A 27398-nucleotide genomic window follows, 5' to 3' on the forward strand; every position below is an offset into this window, starting at 1 on the left:
CACAACAGAGAACTTCACAAAAATGTTGAAAGAAGATATTTTATTTGACAACAATCCAATGATTTCAAAGAAAATTTCATCCCCCCCACCCACCCCATTTTTTATACAAGAGACATAAAACGAGATTTTAATGTCAAAGAGATGCGATATATTGAGCTGTGCAGAGAACGGCTCTAAATTGAAACTAGACATTTTGTTTTTAGGCAGCTTGAAGATTTTAGACCATCACGCAGAGACTTCTGAGTTAACTATGATGTCTTCCAGAAAATCATCACAAGAAAACATCCTCCTTCTAAATGTGTAATATGCATATGTATATATACAAGCTTAAAAAACTTTCATCTTGAAACCTGTGGCATATATATATATATATATATTTTTTTTTTTCTTATAAAACTTTAAACTTGATACAGGAAAGTACCATTTTAGCAAATATTAGCAGCACATCTTTAAAATTTACCACAATTTCAAGTTTTCACCAATTTCACCAACTCAAAATAAACAATGAAAAGAAATGCTATAAATCCCTTCCTTTAAAGATATTTCAGTTTATAATTTCTCTTACTAAAAGAGAAATTATGCTCCTTATTAAAAAACATTTCATCAGTAAAGCTGTTGAGGTGAACCGTGTTGTCTTGAGTTAACTGGTTTAATGCTACTATCCTGCGTTTCCATACTTTTGTGTGTGAATGAGAGGAGCTGAACGTTTACAAAGACGGCGAATTTTGATCCACTGCATTTTGCTGTCAGTCCTCAAAAAAGTAGATACTGTTTTGTGCTTCAAGTTATGTGGTTTGTTCTTCTGCCAGGATAGTTGATTTTTGGCAGCAGAGGAAGGTCAGAAGCAGCACAAGCTCTTTCAGTGACATGTTGAGAAATGTTTTGCTGATCATATTACAGCAAAGATGTTCTGTTTTATCCTTTTGTGTTTTCAACCTCTTCAAACCTGATCTTTGGAAACCTCTGTGCTAATCATGACTAACATCTTAAGTCAGTCATGTGTTGTTGTATTTTTTTAGAAGAGATGTCTCTGCTTGTACAACACAGCTACATGGACTATTTTACATGCACTATACAAAAACAAAGGCACATGAACCCTAACAGGTTCTTGACCAAACTTCTCTTTATACATCCTAACCAACTCCACCCTTCAGCCTTCAATGCTGAGACACACGGGAATGCAGGAGATTATAACTACAGAGTCTCAGACATGCTATTCTGCATACAAATATAGGTTTTCAGCACAAAGAAAAAAAAACTATTTACAGGCATGGTGATCACATTAAATAGCAACTTAAATAGCTCACCAAATCATTAAATAGCTTGGCATATAAATAGTTGTGGTTGAGTCAATGTAAAAGCACTTCAGAGTATTTTCTCCGAGAATAAAAAAAAAAAAAGTCTACACTTTTTTTTAGTTGCTGAAATTTTCTGGCAGTGAAGGCATGAGAAGTTCAGGTTTCTATTTTCAAGAGTTCTGTGCGTTTTTTTCAGGTATTAAGTTGACACCCGTTGCCCCTATTTGTTTGACACGACTACAAAATTACTTGAATCATCACCAGGTAGACAAAATGCACAGAATCCTCTCAAGAAGCGGTTGTTTGCGTGGCCATGCTGTGGTAGTTACTCGGCTCCAGCTCACATCTTAATTTTGGCATAAAGTTCGTCAATCTGCTCTCTGAAGTGACTCCGGAGCTCGTTCCTCTTGGCCTTCAGGGTCGGGGTCAGCAGACCGTTTTGAACAGAAAACATCTCGGGATGTAATGCGATGTCTCTCACCTACAGAGGAACAGACGGGTCGAAATAAATGAGCAGATGGTTTCCCTTTTGTTCTACATCTTCTTGAAAGGCTGTTTTCATGTCGATTCAAACTGGTGAAATATGTTGCTGCGTCACTTCTACAAAGTTTTTTGACATTTGATTAAATATTTTAGCTAACATTAGATACCTGTTCAAAAGACTTTAATCCGCCTTCTTTGCCCAAAATCAAAAGGTCCTCCAGAATGGCTCCCTTTACATCCTTAAATGGAAAAAAAACAAAAAACATGTCAGACCTGAAATCTAGAGTTGTGCGATTAGACAGCAGTGTTTATTAAATCAAACCTTGTTCCTGCACAACTCAAGGTAGGATCCTTCAAATCCTTGTTTCTTGGCCCAAATAGGTAAAAAGTCTGGATCCGGCACCACTATGGCCACCAGGCATGCCTAAAATACAAGAAAGACAAAAATTAAATGGAGCAAAAATAGTTGCAGCATTACAAAAAGAGGTCAATTTCTTTCAAATGTAATGGATCTGGATGAATAATTAACCTTTAAGCTATCCCCATGAACAAATATCTGAGCCACCGGATCGCTGCGGTTATAGATGGTCTCTATTTTCTCCGGGGCGATGTACTCTCCTTGTGCCAGCTTGAAAATGTGTTTCTTTCTGTCAATGATCTTCAGAATGCCATTCTGCAGCAAATCCAAAACGCATTTTTATAGCTTAAAACTTCCCGCATTGTCTGAATCGTAATTTTATGTTGCTACTGCGTTTTTTTGCTCACCGGAAGCCATTTCCCAATGTCGCCCGTGTGCAGCCATCCATCCTTGTCGATTGCCTCTGCTGTTCTCTCAGGATCTTTCAAGTATCCCTTGAATACGTTTGGTCCTTTGACACACACCTGCAATGACACACAGGTTACAGATCGAAATATCACGCCAAAAGGCAAAAAGTCACCTCCTCCACACTCAATTTAAGACAATTTTGTCTAAATCTACAAAGCATCAGGTAACAAACAACTACTTCTTTAATCTATTCACCAGATCCAACTACACCTACTTTATGGTATCTTCTGTTTTCACAGATTATGTTGATTTCTTTCTATATGAGTATGCTAAAAAAAAATGCTTCAATGCACCTATCATAATTGATTTTTTCAGGCCTAAGATTTTTCCTATTCATTAAATCCACCAAAACTGAGAACGTCCACCATTTTGGTCTACAAATACCTCCACCAACAGTGTGCACCTTGATGCACTTTGGCTTTGGACTTACATAAATGGAAATAATCTTGCAGTTCGTTCATAATCTGTTAGAACTTGTATCTCCATCATTGAGATTTAATGGTCAATAGCTACTAAACTCAACAGCTGAATTAAAGCAAAGCTTACACAAATGAGTTTGTATGTTTTACAGTCTTCAAGGAAAAAAAAAAAGGTAATCAGTAGATCATATTTTAGAGAATCCTGGAAATTGGTATCAGCCAGTAAAAAGTCTGGTTAAAGGTTGATCCTCACCTCTCCTTCTCCGTTTGCTGCCAGGTAATTCATTTCTGCCACATCCACTAGTTTTACCGCATTGCATGGCAGAGGAGGCCCAACGTGACCTGAGGACACGACATTTACGTTTATTTTCGTTTTTGTTTGCACGTTCCTGACCTCGGATGCTACGTTTTAACTCATAACAGGGCCTCCTTATTTAGAGTTTAAGCAACACTTTCTGAAAACCAAAACTTTTACCTGCTGACCAGTCTCCGGGCATGGACATGGTGCACCCAGCCGTGCATTCGGTCTGGCCGTAGCCTTCGTAGAACTGCAAGAAAAGATGTCAGTGGTGACGTGAAGCCAAGTGAACTTCAGTAGTTCAATAAATAGTGATATCAGTTATTAGTAATATTTACATGGACCACTTATCAGAATGATACATCTGTCCAGGATGAGTTTGACTGACCTGGCAGCCGAGAGCGGCTCGTAGGAAAGTCAGGATGGTTGGAGAGACGGGGGCTGCTCCGGTGATTATGAGTCTGACTCGACCGCCCAGGCTCATCTGTGGAGAATAAATTCGTGCTGAAGTGTAAATGTTTGAAAGAACGTGACCTTAGTTTGTTGATCAAGAAGGCTTACGTTGAGCTGTGCATGCTGTGACCTTAGACCTGATGAAATGCTTTTAAAGAATACGGTTTCAGGAGAACAAAATGCGTCTACTTTCTAACCTGCACTTTTTTGAAGATGAGTTTATCCCACATGCTGTCCTTTCTCATCACCCCGTTTTTCAGCTCAGACTCCTTCCTTCTGAAGGCGAAATCCAGCAGCCATCTCTTCAGGGGTGTGTTGGCCTGGCTGAACACCTGTCGAGAAATGAGAACATCTCAAGTTCTCCACATCATCGGGGTAAATGAACTAAATAAAGCCACACGGCAGATAAGTAAAGGCCAGGCAGAGTAACAGAAGAAACATCAAGCGTCGTCTGACCTTGTCAAACATGCGGTTGAGGAGACGCGGCACGACGGGGAAAACCGTTGGCTGCAGAGTTTTCAGATCGTCCATTAGGAGTCGAATGTCGCCTTGGAAGTAGCCGATCCGCGCACCGTGGATGAGGATGACACCCTGACGAAGAAAACATCCTACTTATTTCTACGGCGAATCAAAACTACATTTCTTTTGGCCACTAGAAGGCAGCATTCTACAAATTAATTTTGATCCTATCACTTGATGTTTGAGGACAAACACTTAATGGCGTTACTCCATCACACCCAACTTCTGTCTGTTAGTAAACGCTAGCACTGACACAAGTTTTAGAGCAGCCACTTGAGAACTTGTGAAGAATACAGTTTGCTTGAGTTTTGTTCAGGTGGTCTCATGGTAAAATAAAACCTCATTTAGCAAAGAGATACTATTAATGGTTCAGGAAAGGCAGCACAATGGGGAAACCTAATGGCTGTGCAGACACACCATACATGTATGCACTGTTCCTTTTAACCTTTGTTTTACTTCCTGCAAAGTTTATGTATCTCTCCTTAATGTCTACGCGCTGTGAGTGCTTGAAACAGAAGTCAAATTCCTTATTTGCACACACAGTTTTGTCCAATAAAGCTGATTATTGGAAAAAATCATCCAATTTAGCTTGGGGATCAAAAGCTGCACATGAAGCTCCGGAGAAGGCAGCCAGCTGAGCGAGTGAGGATGCACCGAATGTGGTGTGCTTGGGAAGGAAGCAATTAACCCGGCACGGCTTAGAGCTGAGAGGCAGCTGCATCAAATGGTTACATCGCTGCGTTTTCCTCTTAACGTTTGTCCGCTGGAAAACAGGACGGGTTTGTTGCTCAAGATAAGCCTGGAAGTTAAGGAAAGTAACTGGTCACTGATGTGGTGCAGTAAGGGTCTGCTGCTTTTGTTTTAACTTGCTCCATATCAGCATTTTCAAATGCAGCTGTGTATGCCAACTGGCTGACAGCTGACATCCTCCCATTCAGGAGACAAAGCAGTGGGTCTGCAGTGAGCACAGCCTGGTATGAGATTCTCAAGGTTCCATAATTTCGAGTAAATATACGCTTGGAAAAAGTTATTTACGTGCACTGGACGAAAAGACGCATAACCGTTTTCTTCACATCACTGCCTTGAGTTAAATAATGACAAAATCTTTTCCTGTTTTGTCAGAATTATTAAAACTATTTCTAGTTTCTGAATGGCAGAAAGTTTGATTTCTTAAACATGTCCTCCAGCGGCTGACCTGTGATTCTGCTCTCCTCCCAAGACTTGTTTGATCTCCTACACCTGAAATGCGAAACTCTTCACCAACATCTTTCCCATAAGAACATGATTCATTTGCATCTCTTTTAAATATGCAAAGTGGCATATAAACTATTTGCTTGCTCGCTCTCACGCCGATGCTTCATTTGCCAGTATGTAAAAGCTTTCAATTCATTTCAATTCAAAAACACTTTCTTGACCCCAAGAGTAAATTAAACAGACTTCAAATGTCTGCGCTGGTGGTTAAAATGATAAAAAAAAAAAAAACGAGGCTATGTTAGCCTTACTGTAAAGCTAAAAGTAGTTCACCACTAATAATAAATTATTGCAAATACAGTATATTAGGTCCACAACATACCTGCACAACCCGTTCAAACATGTGAGCTAGCGGGAGATAGGATATATGAATGTCATGGAGGTTCAGCATGCTGTGTATCTGCAGGGGACACAGAGAAAACACATGCAGGTCACTCAGGTACTGTACCTCCACCACCCTCTCAAACATGTGGGCCAGAGGGAGGAAGGAGATGAGCACATCTTTGGAACTGGGCTTCAGTGTGTCCTGAGCAACAGGTCACATGGGGCCAAGGGGGGGCGGTGGAGGGGCGCAGGATAGAGAGGGAATCAGAGAAGGTCAGACAGAGACAAACAGCATCAAACTAATCCATCTACACTTAATAACGCCTCGCAAAAAGTGTTAATGCCCCTGGAAAGTTTTGATGTTTTGTTCCGTTATGTTTGACGATAAAACACAATGCAGTGCATAGGCATAGAGTGGAGTGACGTTTTTGTTTTTTTTTACTATTAAAATTATGAAAAAGTTTGCAGAGACTAACATGAATATGCTTTGATCTAAAACATCTGATCGTAGCTCTGACAGCACCTTTTGGGCTGTTTGTCGTGTTGCAACGGGAGCAAACCTCCTCCACAGCCTCTGCTTTTCTGATGTCTGCAAAGGTTCTCTTACCAGAGCACGACGCTGCTTTCACTGTGCTTCACCAAGTAAACGATGCTTTGCGCATGATGTCGCAACGCTTTGCTTGTTGGCCATTCGGTCCCTGTTCTGTGCGCTGTATGAGAAACTCCTACTCTAAACGTTCTTGATTCTGGCCAAGCTTGTGACTGAGGGATAATATCTACCATGGGAAGACTGGTGACGGGAAATTAATATGCTCCTTGAGTAGAAACTCTGCTTTTGTATTGAATCTATTGAGATGCCTTACATATTTTTATTTTTAGCACGTTGCTGCTATGATTACTATATTTAGAATGATTTTTCATGTTTCCACGGTGCGCCCCACCCTGAGTAGTGGTTCCCAAAGTTACCATGAATGTCTTCAGTGATTAATGATCTCCTTGCTTGGTGAAGCTACATGTCTTGGTAGCTTTGCAGAGAATTAAAACGTGAAATCAACTAACTTTGTCCGTAATCTGTCTGCTGTGTTTCTTGCTCTTCAGAAAATGTGTTTATTCATGTATAACTTTTCTTACACTTCACAGTTATGCACTACTTTGTAGGCATATCACTTAAAATCGTTTCACTCCCATTGAAATGCATTGAAGGTTTTGGCTGTTATGTGACAAAATTTAAAAATAATTTGAGAGGCATGAATATTTTTTTCTGTATTATGACAAAATCTTAAAAATTCTGCTTTTACAGGGACATATTCTCAGTTTTGTCATCAGTCAGATTGCGAGAGGAATAAAGGTGAAAATCTCGAAGGTGACTTTTTTTTTTTTTTTTACCTGTGTTACTTTAATGAACGCTGCAGTGTTGGAGATTACATTTCCATGAGTAAGCATTGCACCTTTAGGGTTTCCTGCAGTAAAAAGACAAAAGCTCAGGAAAAATAGAGAAAACACATCCTGTAGTATGGAAAAAAAAAATTATTGTTTGAAAAGCATCCAAGTAGCCTTATTTCCTGGGCTTACCTGTAGTTCCAGATGTAAAGCAGATGACTGCCAGGTCATTTGGTTTGGGAGGCTGTAGTTAAGATGACAGATGTTGCTCATTTTTTGGATCAAAGTGTGCATTGTAATGGTAATGTCTTATAGATGGAGTTTTAATAACAGCGTTAGCATCTTAAGAATCAGGAGCCACGTCTTGTTTGTCAGGCCAGAGGATCTGCGCTGTTTCTACTCACCGTTGGTCTCTGAAGATTAGCTTCACCGATGGCCTGAAAAAACAAAAATCTCTCAACATAAGTGGAGAAGTTAAAATTTTTATTTTATGGAGAAGACAAGCCAGACCCTTACCTCAAACTCCTTCAGACTGAGAATCTCAACCCCGCTCTGCGCTGCTCGGCTCACCAGCTCCTTGTCGAAAGCTTCCATGAGAACGATGGTCTTCACGGTCTTTCCCTGGCCGCTGATGCAGTCCAGAATCATCCGAGCCTTTTCGGCTACGTCACATATCACTGTTGAAATGGTGGCTGAAACGGAGACGACACATGCGGAGTGGTTGAACTTTTCAGTTCCTGGCTCACAGCATGCGATGGGGGAATTAGTTTGTACCTCTCTCAATAATGTAGCCGATGGCCTCTGTGCCGAGCGTGTCGTACAGCGGGACTGCAACCAAGCTGTACGTGTAACAGGCCAGCTCTGAAATCGTCCACTGTGGCAAAAACAGAGCAGATGGGTTTGATGCGTTTAAATCAGTATTATTATTGCACTGAAGAAAGCCTGCCGTGTCAGAAGCACAACATGCAAATATTTGTGTAAAGACGGATGGAGAGAAAGTAAGTTAAATCTAAGATATTGTTGTATGTACAAGAAGACTGATATCAAATGGAAATCAGACAAAAGCAATGGCTTGTTAATATATATATAAAAAAACAACAACAAAAAACATGTGCGTTACCTCGGGTCTGTTTTGTGAAAAGATGCCGACGTACTTGTCGCCTGTGTGAAAGTGACCTCTGTGAAGAAGGGCAGAACCGATGTGCTGTGCTCTGTCCACCACCTTGTCAGAAACAGGGCATTTAAAAAAAATAAAAAATAAAATAACCACATTTGAGTTCAAGCAGGCGTTTCCTTTCAGCAGCACTCCGCAGCTTACCTCTTGATAAGACAGCCACTCGTACGGTTGGTTTGGCTTCCTCGACCCAAGGCAAGGTCCGTTATCTACCACAGAAAACAGAGGTGGCATCCTGACTCCGTTTGATCTCTTCAGGCGTTTGCAGAGTCAACATCATAGCACAGAAACTCACTTGACACCCTGAGTCCTCGCATGAACACCTCATATATTGTCTGTGCGTCGCTGTGATAATGTGTCATGTACTCGCCGTCGCTGTCATTCAGCACTGACCTTCTGGCACGATCTCCCCCCTAAGAAGAGCAAAATAACATCCACAGAGACATGGTGACTCCTGCATCCCTGCGATCAATCAAGACTATAAACATTTTTTGTCAGTAACAACTGACAACATTTTTCAAAAGAAGAGGCACCAATCGGAATCTGGTCGTTTTTGGCTGGTCAAATAAGGAATCAGATTTGTTTAATTCTGTTCTTTGAATGCATCAAAACTAGCAGCCGACTCCACTTTCAGATGTTCCAGTCAACAATAGTGTTTTTGATGCACAGATAACGGTAAGAAACGTCCACTGGATTGCATAAATAGGAGTAATCTTGCCCTTGTTCTCACTTATATATTGTTATATAGAATTATGATAATAATAAAAGAAACTGCAGTAGATTTCTTGTCAATTTTCTGCTCTGGTTTACAAATAAGATCAGCAGGACTGACTTGAGGAAACCAGAAATCAATATCAGCCAAGAAAAACCTGGATGATGGGAATCCAAAGATCCCTGAAAACAATTTCCTGCAGAGATCACTTCACCAGCTGCGAGATAAACTACTCCTCATTCCTGCAGCATGAGACCAGCTGCTTAGGAATGTTCACTCTTATTACTGGACTGAGGATTGACGGTTCCAGTACGCTACACTGGTGAGCAGAAAGACCGTCAGACTGAAAAAAAAAAAACGTGAAAACTCACAGGTATTTCCAGTGACTGCAGTGTAAGGTCACATGGCGGCTTGAGAGCTTTAGGTCTGGAGGCAAACCAGTAGGTGGTGATGGCGGCGAAGGCGCCCATACCCATGAGGGCGTTCGTTGGAAAGCCTCGGACATACTGCCGAAAGTCGTCCAGCTCGGGAATCCGCAGCTGTCTGAGGACTTCCTGAGCTTGCATGGCTGATACAAACTGAACCTGCACAGAAACAGAGGAAGACATTCAGACTGATCTATTAGTGGATCTAAAAACTTTGAGTGTTCATTTCATTCAGACAGACAGATTTTTGAGAAACACATCTACTAACAGTAAGCAGAAATAATTATGGTTTCATCCAAATAGAGCAAATCTTTATCTTTTTAAATGCTGTATTTTAAACTGACAACACGACCACAGTTTAAATAAAGTCAGAGATAATTTTTTGGTAATTAAGATGAATAGCTTCCACAAATATTGTTCAATGATTCCAAATAAAAACCAGAAGTAACCTGTAAAATAAGCAAAACTTGTTTTAAAGTGTTACTGTAAAATGTTCATATTTCCAAAAAAAAAAAAAAAAAAAAAAAAATTGTAATTTACCAGCTTTCTTTGGTTTAGTTTAGGTTGCTAAGTAATTCTGGAAGTGAAATGGAAAACCTACTTTCACCCCAAACCAGAATAACAACACAAACAAAGAGCAGCAGTTCCTTACTGGAATTTAAATTTGTCTAAATAAAAACTCAGTTTTCAATAAACAGCAGCGTCATTGTCCCGTTGACGTGCCAGTCTGGGCCAAAACTCAGCTGTCAAGCAGATGGCGTCCCATTTGACACCAGAACATTTCTGTATACAGAGGAGGTTATTGTTACTTCAGCGACTGCAAGCTGTTAGCTGCTAAGCAAGGACAAATGATCAACCCCTCACCATCGCGCTTGAGAGCTGTTGGGAGGTCTTTGAAGGCCACATCGCTTTCTTGTTTGACACAATGGTAAAGTTAAAAGAAATCAGCTAAGATACATGAAAAAGTGGAGCTGCACAAGTCTGGCTCATCATTGGGAACAACTTACAGCTGGCATCCCCACTTCAACCAGAATTTGATGAACACACAAGTAGATCTACAAGAACTCAATGGAGCTGAAGTGAGACCTGCAAGTCAGTCCGACCAAATCTTGTAGTTAGTCTCTGATAAAGTCTCCTGCAGTGATACTGCCTCCAACACTTGGTCTGACAACACTTAGATAGATGCAACTCACATAATCAAATCTACTGCTAAGCCCAAACTTATTTTTCATTGCAAATGTGGCAGCATTTAAAGGGAGATAAACGAAAAAAGACAAAAAACATTTGGATCTCGGTTTATCAGAGCTATTTCAGATCTGAGAACATGTTAACTTAGCACTTCAGACAGCTAATCTGAATAAATATGACCAGAAGGAACAAGAAATGACCAAAGACTGCAGCTTAAAGTCTTATTTACCAAAATACAAGTTGCCTTAAAAAAAAACAAACAAAAAAAACAGGTACAACCTCCTGAAATGTATTTGGCAAGTCAATTAAGTGGGACACAATCTTAATACTATGTTTAATATAAGGTTTAAATAACCTTGTAATACTAATAAAATGTCATTTTATTGTGCTTTCAAAACTACCGAGTTTTCATGCGCACATATGTTGACTTGCAGCTCCCTATTAAATGGCTTGTATTACTGCCAAATACAAAAACCGTTCTGGAAGAAAAACCTTGAATACAGCTTGAGCTAAGTTAGAGAGTACTTTCCTTTTATCTAGGCTACGTGAAGTATCGCATTTTAGCTGATATGACGTCTATTTTGTTCTTTTGGTGCTTTGATGTATGTCAAGGTGCTACAATCTTAATCCCTTAAAACTGCTGCTGTTTGAGTCATTTCTTCAGTTTCCCCTTCTGTGTATGACATGCACATCTAATCCTGACATGTTGATGGAAAAACAAGAGCCAGGAGACACAAAGGAACAGAAGAGGATAAAACTAAGTTTCGGGTATAAATCCACAGAGAACCGTGTTTATGACTCGGTGATCATTCATCATTGTGTTCTTGGGCTTTCAGAAATACCTCATCACATGAACATCCAATGATGCAAACTTTTGTTGTGTCCTCCCTTTTTACAGCAGTCATGCACTAAAGCATTTGAGGTCTGACTATTGAGCCGTTTCTGCTAGAATGATGCAACGATGTGTCCTCAGATCAGAATTGGACAATTTGGGTGAGCGTTATAGCATTTTTTTTTTAAATTAATATGCTTGAATAAAAGGTTTGATGCAGATATATATACATTATTCCAATTGTGAATTCATACTTCATGTGTGACGTTTTGTGTTTTAACATCTTGATCTTAAAACACATAATCAGCATCTTTCACTTTCTTAAGCTCCATCTAAAGCCCTCTCGTTCACACTGATCCTTCTCAATTGTTGCGTTTAAAGGGAAGGATGTGCTGTCTCGTTTAACAGCTGTGCGTAGGAAGGAAATCCGACTCCACACACGTTTCCTGGTCACAAGCCTCCACGGAGATATAAGGAAACAACCACAGACGTTCAAACACTCAATTCAGGAGGGGATGAAAGCTTTCTGCTTGGAATATTTCTGAGCTGAAGTCACTGGGCTGAAACTTCCTTTAAATAATAAGAAGGTCCTGCTAATACGCTGCAGGAGAGCTAAAAAAGAAATATTAAAATCAGACGTAGCAGAACTATGGCAGCTTTTGGGACTTGTAGTCAGACAGCTCTACAGCTCTGTAGCTTAAAGCAGAAATAATATGGTTGGTTAATAAACCTCGGATTCTGTAAATAATGCACTCTTCAATCACCTCATGCATATTTGTAATAAGTTACTTTTGCTATAAACCTCTGAGGACATTCAGGTCAACTGACCTGACCTCTGCAGTGAAGGTAAATAGAGTCATAGAGGTAACAATTGACTTCTCACCTACTTCTATTATTACCCTGAAGCTCATGACAAGTGAGACTAGTGCCAACTGGAGTAAAGTACTTTAAAGCAGATGCCAAACAAAAGTTAGATTAAACAGTTAATGCTGAATTAAATAAAACATAAATATCAATAAACTTGATCTCCTGACTACAAAACAGAAGAGTAAGCCACTGAAAATGGTTTAGCTTGTCAAAGACAGAAGAAATAAAAGGACTTCTTAGCCCAACGTGAAAGAAGTACGATCATATTACTAAGTCAACTCATTTGAACTGAAATGAACTTTAACAGATTGTCAGACGCCGCTGCTCAGATTATTGACACGATGACATTTAATTCATGTCTGTACTCACAGAGCGTAAACGAGGACGGGCCGAGGCTGTGTTTCAGAGTGAAGAGGTGCTGTTATCTGAAAGGCCTGGCAGTGCTGCAGTTGCTATTAGAAGGACTCGCGCTGTCCTCCAATAGACCTCTGAAGTTCTCACAACTATGAATAGCAGAAACACGCCCCTCCTCAAACAGAAACACAGACGCGTGAGACGCAGCAAGCTGCTCGTCGCGGAGTCACGCAGCTGGCGGGTTGAAGCAAACCCACAGATTGGATTCCCCCTTTTGTTCACCTCAGACACATCGGATGTGCAGTCAAGATTTTCGTCCGGCTCAGCACAAATTTAAACCAAAAATTAGAACAACATCTAACATTTTGAGTGTTGTAATTTTACGGAGCAAGAAGAAAGGTGAAGCTGTCCACAGTGATTTAAAGACTTGTTTCCACAGGTGTTTCGGAGTGTGAAACAAACATGAGGCATTATTTGGAAACTGTGTGCTGTTTTCATTTTGGAGGAAACCGAAACATGTAGTTCAACAAAGACAATTAGCCTAAGCGTCTACCTTAAGGCAGTGCTAACTAGGCATGGGCTGGATGTCCAACCTGAAGGTTGGAGCCTTTAAAAAGTTGAACTTTCAAAATACCTCAAATTATTCATCAAACTTTTCCTGCAGTTTAAATCCCTTTTAATGAGAAGTCAGAGAAGGTGCTAAAGGGACTGGTGTCTCCCTTCCTGCCTGTTGCTGCACACTTCTGGCCAGCTGGCTGGAAGACAGTTAAAACATTTTTTCCTCACTTATTAAAAAAAAGACAAAATTTGGATCTGGGAGAGATATTTTCAGTGTCATAAAACACATAAAGTCAGAATGTGGAAACTAATGGAGTGCCAGATAACAAGCCCAGAGCAGCATGTCAGGTGATTTCCACAGGCTACCAGCTACCAGAGCTGACACCCTGACTAATTGCCAATTAATTACTTCGGAAAACATTGTTTTGGCTAAACCTCAGAAAAAAACTTTTTTGATGCGTCATCAGGGGATGACAGTGTGGAACAAGTAAACCCCAGTGAGCAGTGCAGTGAAAACCTTCACAGAAACTATCCTTACAACCAACGAGCTCTGGCATGGAAGAAGTTACATCCCACAGTGGAAACAAAAAGCCATCGCTCCAATTAAACTAACAGCTCTTGGCAGCTACCACTGGCATGTCACAGGCAGCATGTAACCAGATTGTTGCACTCCCAATGTTTCTCTGCAAGGAGTTAACAGCAATATATGCTTTTATATTTTTACTCCTTAAGACTTTTTTTCACTGATCCCCCACATAGCTTCTACTTTTTGGCTCCATATTCTGTTTCTGTTTGTTAACATTAACTCTAGTCTGGACATCTCATTTTTTATAGAGAGGGTATAACAAACTTTTTTTTTTTTACTGCATCTTCAGATTAGCCATGTGAAGCTTTGCTAAAAAGTAAAGATTTGGGTTTTATAAAAAAAATAAAGACAGAAAGCAGATGAGTATCAGGAAATGTAGAAAAACTGAGCAGGAGTCCATTTATTGTGTTACATGTTAGGTAGAATACTTTGGTGGGTCATATTGATAAAAAAAAACAATATCTATATGATAAACTACTTTCATATGTGACATAAAACCTTTTTTGCCAAAAAGTGTGGTAATTGCTGTAAGACACGATAACAAAAATTCTGCTTTTTAAGAATTTAACATAAACCCAAATGATTTAATTTTATCTCTTCATCGTTTTCAAGTGAGACGAGAAGAAAAATCTGTGGCAAAGATGTAAAATGAAAATACGAGCAACAGACCCCCTTCAGAGACTGCCTCCTGCAGATTATATGTGCCAACAGTCGCTGGAGGTGAAAGGTAGTCCTAAAAAACCACCCCACCCACCTCCTCTCTCCATACTTGGCCTGGAAGACTCACAAGCCAATGGCAGAGCAAGTTCACAAGTCACACCACACTCCAGCAGAAGACACTAGGATCAGGGGAGTGAGGGGTGGGGGGGAGAAAGTGGGGAGGGCAGAAAGGTCATTTGACACATAACAGAACATGAAGACAGGCTGGCAGCTCCCTCCAGCAGCTGGAAGGCACATCGTAGCTTCGCTGTTAACACAAGAGCCACTCCAGACGCAGCCAGAAAGTTAGAGTAATATGACACAATGCTGGTCAGACGCACTTGATTTCCTCTACAATGTTTCACTTCTCGCAAAGAAGTGAAATATCTGTACTTTACAGGAAGTCACACTAAAATATGAGTGACACATTAGAGGTAAAATAAAATGATCTTAATCTCAGGTAATTTGTCTTTAAATCAAAATCCAAACAGCAGAAGTGTCGCCATGTTTGAATCAGGGCTGTAAATTTGCTGTAGCTATTTTTGAAAACTATGAAACCTCACTTAGAGGTGATAGTTTTAGTAGAAATAAAAAAAAAATCCTAAAAACTATCAGCTGCAGCTTGATTTGATACAATAACATCACATATTGTTTTGAAAAAGAATCACATCATGGTAAGAAATAAACATAACACAGTTAAGATACAGCGCTTCAGTAACTGTGCCTCTTAAGATTTTGTACATTTTGTCAAGTTACATCCAAAAACTTCAATGTATTTTATTGAGATTGTACGACATACACTTACACAAAGTTACGCACAACTTTGAAGTTCTGTGATCTAATCTCAATTGTGGAGACATTTAAAGCAGATTGAGATTGCAAAACAGTATTTTCTTCTTTGACTTCTCAAATATGTACACCATTGTGTTTATCACTTGAAATCCCAGTGTGAAACATGACAAAAATGGAGAAAATTGGAAGCAAACTGTAGCTCATCTCGTGCACCAACGTTAACTGGTGACTTCTCCGCCTCTTTTTGCAACAAGCACCGAAGGTCTTTACGGTCTTTAAGGTTCAGTAGGAACACCACTGAAACTAATGGTGCACCCGTTGGCTCAGTGATTAATTCACGACCGGCACACCCTGCCCCATAGGGAACATTCCAACAAAAAGACCAAATGGCTTTAATCATATATAAATCTTTCCATCTACATTTACAGGCTAATGTTTCAAGGCAAAGCCAGACCAGTTGAGCTTGTTTTACGAAGGTGAGTGAACAGGGGCTGTCTGAAAATGGCAGGACAGCTGACACCTTGCAACAAGTCACACAGAGAGGCATGCTGCTTGTCACTGTGCGGCTGTCAGATGGCTGGTAAGGCTCATGTGGCCCCAGTGTGACGTCTTTTCTGCACTTCCTGACTCGTGTCCACCCTACACCCAATCCCTCTCAGCCCCGGTTTTAGGAACCGAAGGCTGACCTTGGACAAGACGACCACACTGAGTAGCGCAGGTCCTGCCCCCCCCCCGATGATGAAACCTCACACTGCCGTTCACATGAGGGAGAGCATGGAAATGTATAGAGCGGGGAGGGTGGAGGAGGGGTTAGTGAAGTAGAGCAAAGGTCACACGTCTGCCAAGAGTTTCCAACCAGTCAACCATTCTTAACGCAGATCACAGAGAGAGTACCATCACTCTGACCACACTGTCCGGTCCGAGGGTCACGTTTGATAAACAATATTCTTGAGCATTAGTGTGAAGCTGGAGCAAATCAACCAGTTAGTTAAGCATAGAGAGTGAAAGCAGCTACTTAGGCCGACTCCTCAACTTCTGCTGCTTTTACAACATTAATTGGTTCTGTAATAAAAACACATTTTTTCAACAATGCCACCACCGGCAGCCTGAGGGCCACAGGGGTTTTTCAAAGCAGCCAGCTACTAAATGTTATTATGTCAGTCAGATTTGTAGATCTGGCTATGACGTACCTATTATTACTATTTTTAAAGTCTCCATGTCTTTTGCACTGGCTCATCGACCCGTCGTAACACACACACACACACACACACACACACACACATTCAAACATATTCTTTTTTCAGAACTGATGACGGATGAACAGAAGGAGCGCTTGCTTTTCCAGATGCACTGAGGAATCAGCTGCCTTTACGCCCCGGCTGGTGGTCGACTGGTTGGAAGCTAAAAATGTAATCTCGTAAACAAAGCATGCCCAAGATCTACCAGGTGGAAATGAAAACTTTTTGGTGGGAAAAGTGTAATTGACTGAATGAGACTTAAGGTGAGACATTTTCACACTGTTTCAAATCAACTCTAAGAGTTCAAAAAAAAAAAGGAAGGAAGCTTCAAGAAAGCTTTGATTCTATTGCAAAACAGCAGATTTCACCAGAAGTACAAACTATGTCGTGTCCTTAGATATAATTTTTACAGTGAAATCAGAATAAGTTAAATAAGTGAGGGTGTTACATCAGAAATCTGTGCACCCAAGTAAACTTTCCTGAGATGACATTAAGATAAGCATTTTATTTGGGAAAAAAAAAAAACCCCAAAACAAACAAGATAACAGTTCTTTAGGACTTCCAAGTAGGTCGTTCCACTCAAACAGCCATGCAGATCAGATTTGTTTATCCTGCAAGGGTCATTTCTGCTCTCACAATAAGTTTTTTTCAACTTAATGTAGTCACGGTACAAGACTTAAAAGTTGTCGGGATGATGACAGTCAGTCTCAAAATGTGATCTTAATTTCCCGCTGTGAAGGTCACACAGACAGGCCGGTTGTGTTGTAAACATCAGCTCTTTTAGGCTGCTCTAAGTCCCACAACAGACAGAGTCATGCTGGTATTCTCAAATGACCGAGGACAGCGTAATGACAGGGTCGCAGAGCCACAGTCTCTCCCTCTGTTTGCTATAAAGAAATCTGCTCCTGTGCTCAAAGGGGAAACATGTGACTTCTCCACGGTCACTTTACTGCCTCTCTGTTTGCCACGGATGTGGAAAAACTGCACTGTGTGGTCAATTAAAAAGAAGGGGAAAAAAAAGGACACCTCACTCAGTCTGCATTCCACAGACTCCTGTAAAAGGAAGTTTACTTTAAAATGCCTGCAGTGTCTGCACCTTGTTTGCCTGGGTCTTTCTAAAACCAGCTGAGGACACTTACAGAAGGATTTCTGCAAAAAGTGTATTGCTTTACGGTCTATTGTACAATGTTTTTTTTTGTGCCGCGGGAATCTTTCCACATTTTGTCTAATAGAATGCATTAGACATAGCAGATTGTTTCTCCTGACTGGAAGTAATACCAATTTGAATCTAACAGCTAGAGAATCTGTGGAAGGAGTTAAAGATTAGGATGATGGTTAGGAGGCCTTCCAACCTCAAACACTTGGAGCTCATCAGCAAAGATAAATTGCCAAAATACCAGTGAATTTATGCAAAAAGCTGGTGAACAATAATAAATCCCTGGCTATTGTAACGCCTATCAGGATTTTTCCAATGATTATTGAGAAGTATATGAATTAGTTTTACTTAAAATGTCAATAAAAACACATGCATGTGTTTCTTTTCAAACTTAATGGTCCGTTTACATTGTTTTATTATCCTCTGTAAGAAGTCTGTCTCATTGGTGTCAGCAACAAAATTGTTGATTGAATTAAATAGGTTTTAAATCTAAATCTGCAGTGGGTATGAATAATTTTGGGCTTTACTGCCTATGTTTTGTGCATGTTTATGAAACACAACCATCGACACAGAACCTAAATAAAAAAACAACATTAAATGTACTTGTATTTGGCACTTTCAAACGAAAGTAAAGGTTTTCCAACCAGCATAACACAAAAATATACAATTATTTATGCCTTAACTTTGTTTCTTGTGCAGGGTTTGCTGTAATATTAATTCTTGAGTTTTTCTGTGGTAGAAATCTCACAATATTGACTTTCTCCGTGTCTTTGTGTGCTTCAAGGACGGCTTCAAATTGGACCTCTGGCAGCACAAAGAAGGTTTCAAACCAAGCTCAGGCCAGATAATGCAGGCCAGCGTAGTTCAAGCAACACTAACCAAACAGTTTGTCAGGAAATATATTGAGGTGTGAAATATTATGAACATTTTCTATTCCGGATGTTACATATTTATGGGTAAACTGCATTGCTCTGCCATGTGACAGTTAAAAAGATAATTGTTTGTTGTTTACTTACTCCAAAAAACAAAGGACAAAATGAAAATAATTCAACATTAATTATAATTTCTGCAATAGTAAAAGCACCATATTTGTTGAAATTCAGATTATTCTGCTGTAAAAAAAAATTAACACTTGTCTCTTTGTAGCTCTTTCAGTCAAGAAACATGGGATTTGTTAGAAGGGATGGGCATGGGCCCCTGAATTTATGGCTAAATACACCCCTGTCTGTGGATTTCCACTGGTTGCTTGGCAACTGTATTCACCATGAATTGCAACAATGACCCTGAAAACTGAACATTGCTTGTGCCAGCTTCCTTTTAGTTAAGTGAAACATGAAATTCATTTAGACTTTTCAAGCTCATCAGTAAAGATGCTGATACCAGAAACATTTAGCTCTTTATATCAGTGAAACAGCCTTTGCTGAAAAATATCTCTAGATATCAACAAGCACATTTCTTCCCCTCACTAAAAATTGTTGTGTTATTTACTTAACCTGAATTATGGGTTTATTCAGAGGGGGCATAAAGTGGGTGGTTGTTAACCAAATGTTTGGTCAAAACCTGTAAGAGAAGAACCGTAAAGCAGCTTCATCATTCCTCAAAGACTGCCAATTTGAACAAAGCAACAACCAGATCAGACATCAGTGTACTTCCACATGATGCAATGAAAAGACACTAAAACAATGCTCCACAATACTATTAAAGTCAGTGAGTTGTTATTGACGTTGATTCTATCAGTAATTAGTGCTTTACTTGCTAAGTTGTTAGCTAGTGCATGTCAATATAGCCAGGCAATATTTTTTTTAACAAATTCAAGAATTCTATGAAAATACTTGCACAGAGTATGTATTCTGATATTCAGCTGCAACAGTTTTTCAGTTAAGGTATTATTGGACATTATGAGGTTAGAGAGTTGTAACTTTAAACCTTCGTTTGGTTTGAAAACGTAACCTTGTATGCAGCATCAAACCCATAACCAAAACAGGTTGTATTAAATCAACAGAGTCACACCTGTCCACTGTTTACAAAGGACCGGAAAATAACCTATTTGCAACCCAGTCGCATTTGGGGTGTGTCTGTGAATATAACAGACATCTGAGTAAGAATAAGAATATCAATGGGAAACTCACATTTCAGATATTTGCCATCACATTGTTGCAAATAATTGTTCCTTATGTTATTATTCACAGCTAAAAAAAAAAAGATAGAATAGGAGGACCTCTAATACTATTTGAAATGGCAAAACAAAGTAAAGGAACAAAAGCATATATTTTGCCATTGTAGCATACAGTTACAAATAAAACATCGTTACAGAGAGACAGTTTTAATTTTAAAATAAAATACCTAATTTAAACATTAAAGAGAGATTTGTATATAAAGCTTTTTTTTGGCATCTATGTCTGATATAAAACAGGTTAAAAAGAACTGTGGTGCAGCCACAGGCCTGCTGTTAATAACACCAAACTTACTTCCTCATGTGAGGACGTCATGTTTAACTGCTCACACACACACACACACACACACACACACACACACACACACACACACACACACACACATACATACACGCTGTGATGATCGAAGTGGCGGGATGCCAGAGCATGAATTGAAAGATAAAGGTTTCACTGTTCCTCTGACACTATCAAGTAATAAACTAACAGCAAAGAGATGGACGGCATTTATGCAACAAAGCTGCAGGGAAACAGGTCCACAAAGAAAAAAGAAAAACCCAGCAAAGTTTGCAGTCAGAGTGGATCATTGCACACTGTGTACCAAATCACCCATGATGCTACGTGTCCATCCATATCTGTTTTCATTTCAAAACCCTCCTTTATGCGCGCACTCAGGTTCCTCTTCACGCATATGACAGAAACTAACGCGTTTTGTGTTTTAATCAGCTGAACACGGTGGTAATGTGAAGAAAAACGGAAATAAAGATGCGTCAAAAAAGGAAACAAAACGTGGCTCACTTCTAATGAAGACAACAATAACATCAACGTTTTAAATGCTCGCATCCTGCTTTATGAGGCGCAAAATCGCCATCTTGATCTCATATCTCAGCCACAGGCTGTAATATGTCTGTGTGTGTGGGTTTTTTTTTTTAAAAGCCCAATGAACTAACCTGTGAGCAGCTGCAGACTTTAATGCGATTCTTCAAGAAGAAGCAGCAACAGCAGCGGGAACGGCAGCGGCGGAACCCTGTGTTTTAGTTTCCCTACTGCTGCTGCTCTCAGCCAATAACAGGCGGAGTCACATGTTGCTTTACCAAAAATACTGAGAGGCGTTCACCCATTGGCCAAAGGGTCGTGATAGCGATGGCTGCACACATTTCCAAAATAAGTGGCACGTATAATTATATCTGCTAAAGTCAGAATGGCTCTACTGTCTCACTAAAACAGATTTTAGTTCCACTGCAGGCTTTCAGTCAGCTATGTTTTGAACCAATTGAGGACAAAGCTCCATACTGATGATGGGAAATGTCAAAATATGAAGTAGTGAGCATTAGTATGTTTGTGTCTGTGCACCAGACAGACGCTTGACTGTCCCAGAGAGGAGAGAGGAGAACCGTCCACAAGGACAACCAGCTCTGCAACAATCCACCAAACATTCCTGCATGGTGGAGTGGCCAGACGAAAGTCTGTCCTTAATCAAAGTCACATGGCAGGAAGTCTGTAGTTTGCTAAAATGTGCCTGAAGGACTCTCAGATCATAAGAAACAAGATTCCCTGATCTGACTAGACAAAGATCAAACTCTTTGATATGAAGCTCACCACCAGGCTAATACAAAGCATGGTGGTGGCAGTTTCATGCTATCTGGATGTTTTTATACATCCTGGGTGAGAACCTGATCCAGAATACTCTTGACTTCAGAATGGGGTGATGCTTCTTTCTTCTTTCTTCTGTGAACGTCCTGATGAGAGCAAGCCAGAGTCCAGACTTGGATTTGATGGAACATCTCTGGAGAGAACTGAAAACTGCTGCACAGACATCTCCCGCCCAAAGGAGCCGAGAGGTTCTGCAAAGAAGAGTGGGTGAAGTCTGCTCAGTTAGTGGTTAGTGGCAATAATTATGTTCATGTGACTTCTTGATTTTCTATTTTTAATAAAAACATAAAATTACTTTTTTTTCCAGATGCACTGTACATTGAGATGCACTCAAGGCAGTGAAGTGGCCAAACAGATATCTGGAGAAAGAGCTGACTCAGTTTAGGTGAATCCTCAAACTCCTGCCTCTGATAGACCCAAACTTGAGATAGAAACACCAGGGATGGGTGAGAGAGAGAGAAAACAAAACAATGCTATCCTCTCACTCACCCCTGCTGGGGCTGGTTTCCTCCATAATAAAAGTAGTTTTAAAAAAGCTTATTAAGTTTTCACATAATAAACTAACGATTCATTTTCTCTGACCAAACGCCACAGCCTTTGCAGTTCCCAAAACACCACAAGAGGGAGCCCTTGTTCCTAAAAAAATAATAAATAAACTGAGCAGCTCTGTTTACGGGTGATCTTTAAAAAATCATATGGTTTATAGTGTTAGCTATTTTTATGAAGAGGAATGTTGAAAATTATGAATTGTGGAAAATCTTGAACAGAGCAGTTGCTTGCCTATTTTCGAACAGCTAAATATGTATGTATGTATTTATTTATTTATTTATTTTTATTTATTTATTTTTTTAATCCAGCTGAAGTTGCAATCACCCCGTTACAAGAATGACATTAACTTTGTTCCGCGCTTTTTGATAAAACACCTAGCACATGCTTCTCTGGAGTCTCAGATCTGAACGTTGTTTTCAGGGGCAAGTCTTTTTCAGACTCAGTGGGGACCGTGTGAACTGTCGCGGTTCAGGCGGAGGGTGGCGCACCAGACCAAAGGATTGCGTTGAGGCCCTCAGCGGTGGTCACCACGGGTCAGAGCGCAGCGCCTGACAACACAAGGGGCCACATCAGCGAGCGCCGCTGCTGCGCTGAAAGGCTGCAGGACTGGAGGCTTGTTTGTGATTCCGCGTTTGAATGTTTGCAGATCATAAACTGAGATAATGAATGAAGTAATAAAAAAAAATAGCAGGAAGTTTTTGGCAATTACAGAAACACCAAAAGTTCATTAGCTTGACATATGGGAATATTTACTTCTAATGCGAAGATCAAGCAAACAAATAAATTCCAGTTCTTTAGTTTTAAAAGCATTAATCACATTTTAATGCATATGATGGTGATATTTTTTCTCTTAACTTTCTATACATGGGTACAAATGTGCATCACATAAATCAAATTCCTTCTTTAATACAAGTCTGTGTTTGGGACTTGAGAGCAAAACTTTACACTTTTGCTCTCAATTGTCTTTAAACCTAACGGAACCAGGTTCCTGTGGTTTAACTTTAGCGTTAAGATTGGTCTTTGCTCCTGGGATAAGCTGCAGTCTAAAACAGCAGATTGATTATTCGGTATACTCAGTGTCACTAAAACGGAGAGCAAATATTTTAAAATACAATATTAAGAACAATAATAACAATGATAATGATAAAAAAACAGGCCCTGCAGGTGTATTTTTGTTTGCTTAGTATGAAAGAAAAATCGTTTTAGTGTTTTTCACTGAAAAGGATGAATTTCCAGTTTAGACGCTCATCCCGAATGCGCAAAACTATTTCTCCGTCGCCTGCGCAGAACTATATGTGGAGACTAACTTAGTCAAAGAGGAATATTTGTTTTCTGACGTTAAAACATTGATAAAACGCAGTCGCCATCCACTACACTTTATGAGTCAGCTGAAACCCCCCAAAACAAACAGAGAAAGACGCAACTAAAGTCTAATATGAAACAATGAATAAGGAAAATATTATGCTGCATTCATCTAATCAGATTTTCATTAGATGTTTAGCTAGAACAAAAACATGGAAATATCACATTACAGTGGGAATAGCACGGGAGAAAAAAAAAATCCAGGCCCGGTTTAGCTCCTCCGTGACGCAACACGCAGTGTAACCAAGTCCGACGCTTAAAACATTCAGTGTTTAATTTAGTCCTTAACAAAAGCAACAACCCACAAGTATCTTTACATCTTAAAGCACAAACACATAAGACAAGTGTTAAAAACTCCACACTGGAGTAATTGGATTTTCTACCCCCGTCCCTCTCTCTCGCGACAGCCTCTCTCCATGGTGCTCCCAAAACTCTCCAAAAGCCTCAGATGTCTTGTGAGCTTTTGCTTTCCCCCTAATTCGCCAACAGGATCAAATATACATCTAGCATGTCGAAAGTTTCCAGATTAAAACGCTCTCAGACACACAAACACACAACCCCCCCCCCCCCACACACACACACACACAAAGAGAATAAGTAGAAAAACTGTTGTTGCGCATGAGAGCGGTTGAATCTGTGCGCACACAATAAACCTGTTGTGGAAATTCCTGTGAAAATATGTTTGAAGAAGAAGAAACAGCCAATTGTTGTATGAAATGTATTCAAGTATAAAATAATGCCCTTTGTTTGGGGGTGGAAAAAACTTGAGCAATGTGAGGGTACAAAAGTCCCCCTGTGGCATTTACCAGCAGCCTTTGTGCTGTTTTTGCGCTCTGGCGTCTCCACTTGGCGCATTACTCAGGCCCCTCTAAACGCGATTGTTTCTTTCTTTCTAATGACATTTACCGGATCAAAACGTGCTGTTAATTCGATCAGAAAGCTTCACCCTTCGCAACAATGGCAGTATAATTTCTCCCAAAGTTTGTTAAGTTGACCGAAATTAGGCAAATGAATAGGGGTCTCCAGGCTACGCATTTCGCAGGTGACGGGGAATAATGCGCGCTCGCACCAGCTGCATTCTTCTTTATTTCTCCCTTTCTTTCACTGCATTATTAAAATTTAGGCCAATGAAACTATTCATTCCTCTGAATAGACATTTTCTTATAGGATAATAGGATACAAATTGAGCCTCTCCAAAGAGTCTCCAGTGGTGGGTAACCCTCGTGTGCCAGAGGCTGCTGGAGACGCCGGGCCTCGACGCAGACGACGCTCGTGTGCCAGCGCTAATCACACACCTGCCGAGGAGTCCTGCGAAAAATAAAGAGGCGTAAACAAAAAGCTTGACATCTCTCATAAAAGATGGACGTGTCAGCAAGTCGTGTGAGAACCGGCGGGAACAAACGGGGGGGACTCCGTCTCCAAAAGATCTCCCCTGAACTCGGCGGAACAGCCTATTAAAGGCTTACTTAATTACTCTAATGGTACTGGACAGGCCTTAAAACTCTGACCGGGGCTTGGATGGGAGTTAAGATCGCTTGCTGGGATTTGTAAACAGGCGATCGTGTGAGAAACGCGAGTTGGAACAGAAAGTTTTTTTTTTTTTCCCCTCCCCTCTTTTTCTTTTGCTCGCCGCTTTGTTTTGAGTGCGCACAGTGCGCCCCACCGGATCAGGCCGATCCCGGTTCTTATTTCCCGCCTGGGTTGTTGCTATGCAAATAATATTCCAAACATAATCACGTGTCCTTTGAAGAGCCACGTGGGTTAACAAAACAGGTTAACCCCCCTGCCTGTTTCAGATTTTTTTTATTGTATTTCTTTAACTGATCCTAAACGCACACATTTACCCGAACGCATAGCTCTTTAATCCCATGGAATAATTTACGCCGTGAATGCCGGAGTCCCCCAGGATGGTCCCTTTATAAGGGGACGGCTTCCTCTGAAAATTCAGTCTGTTTCATCTGCCAGCAGACTTTCACACCTCTCAAATTTAACGCTGAACTCATTTTTTGGACTTTTCCTCTGATATTCGTCCATGGCATCAAAGATGAAGGACAGGAAGGTACGCGCTTCTTGTGCGCTCCACATTTTGGGGACTAACATGATACTTGAACTATTTATGACTCGTGTTCTGGATGTTTTATCCTAAGAAAAAAGAAAACATGCGCTGTATATGAAGTAGAGTCGCTGTTTGAGGCGGTATTATCTCCATCAAAGTTATGAGGTGAACCAACTTGGTGCGAGCGTTCTGGGTAAACTTTGGCGCACTAATTGTGTAGATAAAATATTTTAAACGTTTCAACTATATATATTAAAAACTGCCTTCCAAATGGATGTGTGTACGTGATATATTCCTAACATACCCAATATAATAAAATGATTTTTCTGTAAAGTGCCCGCTTCTGCGCGCCAAAGCGCACGGCCCGGATTATACTTTAAAAGTTTTCAACCTTATTTTTTTATGGTAGAGTTTATTCTACTGATTATTTGAAATGTTTCGAATGTATGCTAATTTTGTTTTTCTGTATTTTTAAATTTATTTCATTTTTTTTACAGAGAACTCCAATTTCCCACAAAGTTATTGAGAAAAGAAGGCGGGACCGCATTAACCGTTGCCTAAACGAACTGGGAAAAACCGTACCAATGGCGCTGGCTAAGCAGGTATTTTATGAACGTAGGATTAGTTAATATTTTATTTCTTGAAATTTGTAAAGAAAAAAGTTGGAGGGAGACAAAATTTAAAATTAGATTTATTTTACAAATCTTAATATGTATTTCTTGTAGAACTCTGGAAAACTGGAAAAAGCTGAAATCTTGGAGATGACTGTTCAGTACCTGCGAGCTCTGCACTCCGCGGATTTTCCCCGTGGCAGAGAAAAAGGTGGGTGAACCTCTTGCATCGCTCTTATCCAGCAGCACCAGAGCATCTTCTGCTCAGCTTTACGCAGATCTGTCAGGAGGTTAAAGGTTATCCCCCGCCCCCCCACACACACTTTTTGTTTTACTGCAGGAGAGCTGCTGGCTGAATTCGCAAACTACTTCCACTATGGATACCACGAATGCATGAAGAACCTGGTGCACTACCTGACCACGGAGGACAGAGCTGAGACCAAGGACATCAAGTACGCGCGGATCCTCGCCTTTTTACAGTCCAAGTCTCGCGCGGTCACCGAGCCCGTATTCGGCTCCGTGGGTTCGATGTCCGACCCACCCGACTATCTTGGCCACCTGCACTCCTCCCCGGAGCACCAGAGCCACAGTCCCTCGGACTCAGTGTACCAGCAGAGCCCAACAGGACACTTCTCATGGCACGGCTCCGGACGCAGTCAGGGCATTTCCTATCCTGCGGTGCCGCTCTCTGCGCACACGCAGCAGCACGGAGGATACTTGTCGCCGGTGCAGGGACTCGATCACCATTACTTCAACTTTATAGGTCACACGCACGCAAACACGTTCAGTTTGCATAGCGCTCAGCACGCCATGTAAAACAAATTAGCTCTATTTTAACTTATGTTTTTTTTAGATCATGTAAATACAATATGAATAAATACACTATTTCTCCCTAAAATCTGTGTCTGTTATTTTATGTGTTAGAAGTTGGATTCTACGTGCGAAAACCCTCATAATATTTCATTTAGCCTATATTGCAAAGAGGTGAGATCAAGTCTGCAAACTTGCAAATTGTTATCACTGAACCAGCGCTTTAACCCGCTTATTACCAGAACTAAAGGTTAAGTAGATTCTTTTGATTTTCTGGCTGAGTTAGTGCATCTGCCCTCTTTCCAAGTTAGGCAGTTATTTAGTCTGACTGCGCGGTTTTTACAGTGTAATAAC

The 27398-nt window shown here is 40.4% G+C and overlaps 2 protein-coding genes across 4 annotated transcripts; one reads left to right on the top strand and one right to left on the bottom strand.

The window, feature by feature from the left end:
• Positions 1 to 23: 23 nt before the first annotated feature.
• On the bottom strand, positions 24 to 21074 carry acsl1a (acyl-CoA synthetase long chain family member 1a). 3 transcript variants are annotated; one of them, XM_088004122.1, is made up of 21 exons: positions 20954 to 21074; positions 9509 to 9721; positions 8721 to 8838; positions 8570 to 8634; positions 8372 to 8473; positions 8026 to 8125; positions 7768 to 7943; positions 7656 to 7688; positions 7444 to 7495; positions 7258 to 7331; positions 5870 to 5947; positions 4234 to 4368; positions 3975 to 4109; positions 3713 to 3808; positions 3502 to 3574; positions 3280 to 3368; positions 2547 to 2663; positions 2311 to 2454; positions 2104 to 2205; positions 1949 to 2020; positions 24 to 1779 (listed from the first exon to the last, which is right to left on the bottom strand). In XM_088004122.1, the coding sequence occupies exons 2-21, from the start codon at positions 9701 to 9703 to the stop codon at positions 1639 to 1641; spliced, it is 2097 nt and encodes a 698-aa protein (XP_087860248.1). In that variant the 5' UTR covers positions 9704 to 9721; positions 20954 to 21074; the 3' UTR covers positions 24 to 1638. The 3 variants fall into 3 exon arrangements, with proteins under 3 accessions (XP_087860248.1, XP_014845043.2, XP_014845042.2); XM_014989557.2 differs by lacking the exon at positions 5870 to 5947 and adding an exon at positions 5996 to 6073; XM_014989556.2 differs by lacking the exon at positions 20954 to 21074 and adding an exon at positions 12819 to 12966.
• A 4706-nt stretch (positions 21075 to 25780) lies between these two features.
• Positions 25781 to 27132, top strand: helt (helt bHLH transcription factor). Its single transcript, XM_014989513.2, has 3 exons — positions 25781 to 26225; positions 26349 to 26445; positions 26575 to 27132. The coding sequence occupies exons 1-3, from the start codon at positions 26070 to 26072 to the stop codon at positions 27048 to 27050; spliced, it is 729 nt and encodes a 242-aa protein (XP_014844999.2). The 5' UTR covers positions 25781 to 26069; the 3' UTR covers positions 27051 to 27132.
• Positions 27133 to 27398: the final 266 nt, after the last annotated feature.

This window comes from Poecilia mexicana, unplaced genomic scaffold (assembly GCF_051168715.1).
Source record: "Poecilia mexicana isolate PSO_F unplaced genomic scaffold, ASM5116871v1 scaffold_1, whole genome shotgun sequence".
Lineage (NCBI taxonomy): Eukaryota > Metazoa > Chordata > Actinopteri > Cyprinodontiformes > Poeciliidae > Poecilia > Poecilia mexicana.

Excerpts from the sequence above, each read along its gene's own strand:
- acsl1a (XM_088004122.1), bottom strand. The coding sequence starts at position 9,703 with ATGCAAGCTCAGGAAGTCCTCAGACAGCTGCGGATTCCCGAGCTGGAC. Across the intron at positions 3,575-3,712 it reads GAGCCGCTCTCGGCTGCCAG|TTCTACGAAGGCTACGGCCA; the intron begins GTCAGTCAAACT and ends CTTTTCTTGCAG. Across the intron at positions 2,664-3,279 it reads CAGCAAACGGAGAAGGAGAG|GTGTGTGTCAAAGGACCAAA; the intron begins GTGAGGATCAAC and ends GTGTCATTGCAG.
- helt (XM_014989513.2), top strand. The coding sequence starts at position 26,070 with ATGCTAATTTTGTTTTTCTGTATTTTTAAATTTATTTCATTTTTTTTA. Across the intron at positions 26,226-26,348 it reads CAATGGCGCTGGCTAAGCAG|AACTCTGGAAAACTGGAAAA; the intron begins GTATTTTATGAA and ends TATTTCTTGTAG. Across the intron at positions 26,446-26,574 it reads TCCCCGTGGCAGAGAAAAAG|GAGAGCTGCTGGCTGAATTC; the intron begins GTGGGTGAACCT and ends GTTTTACTGCAG.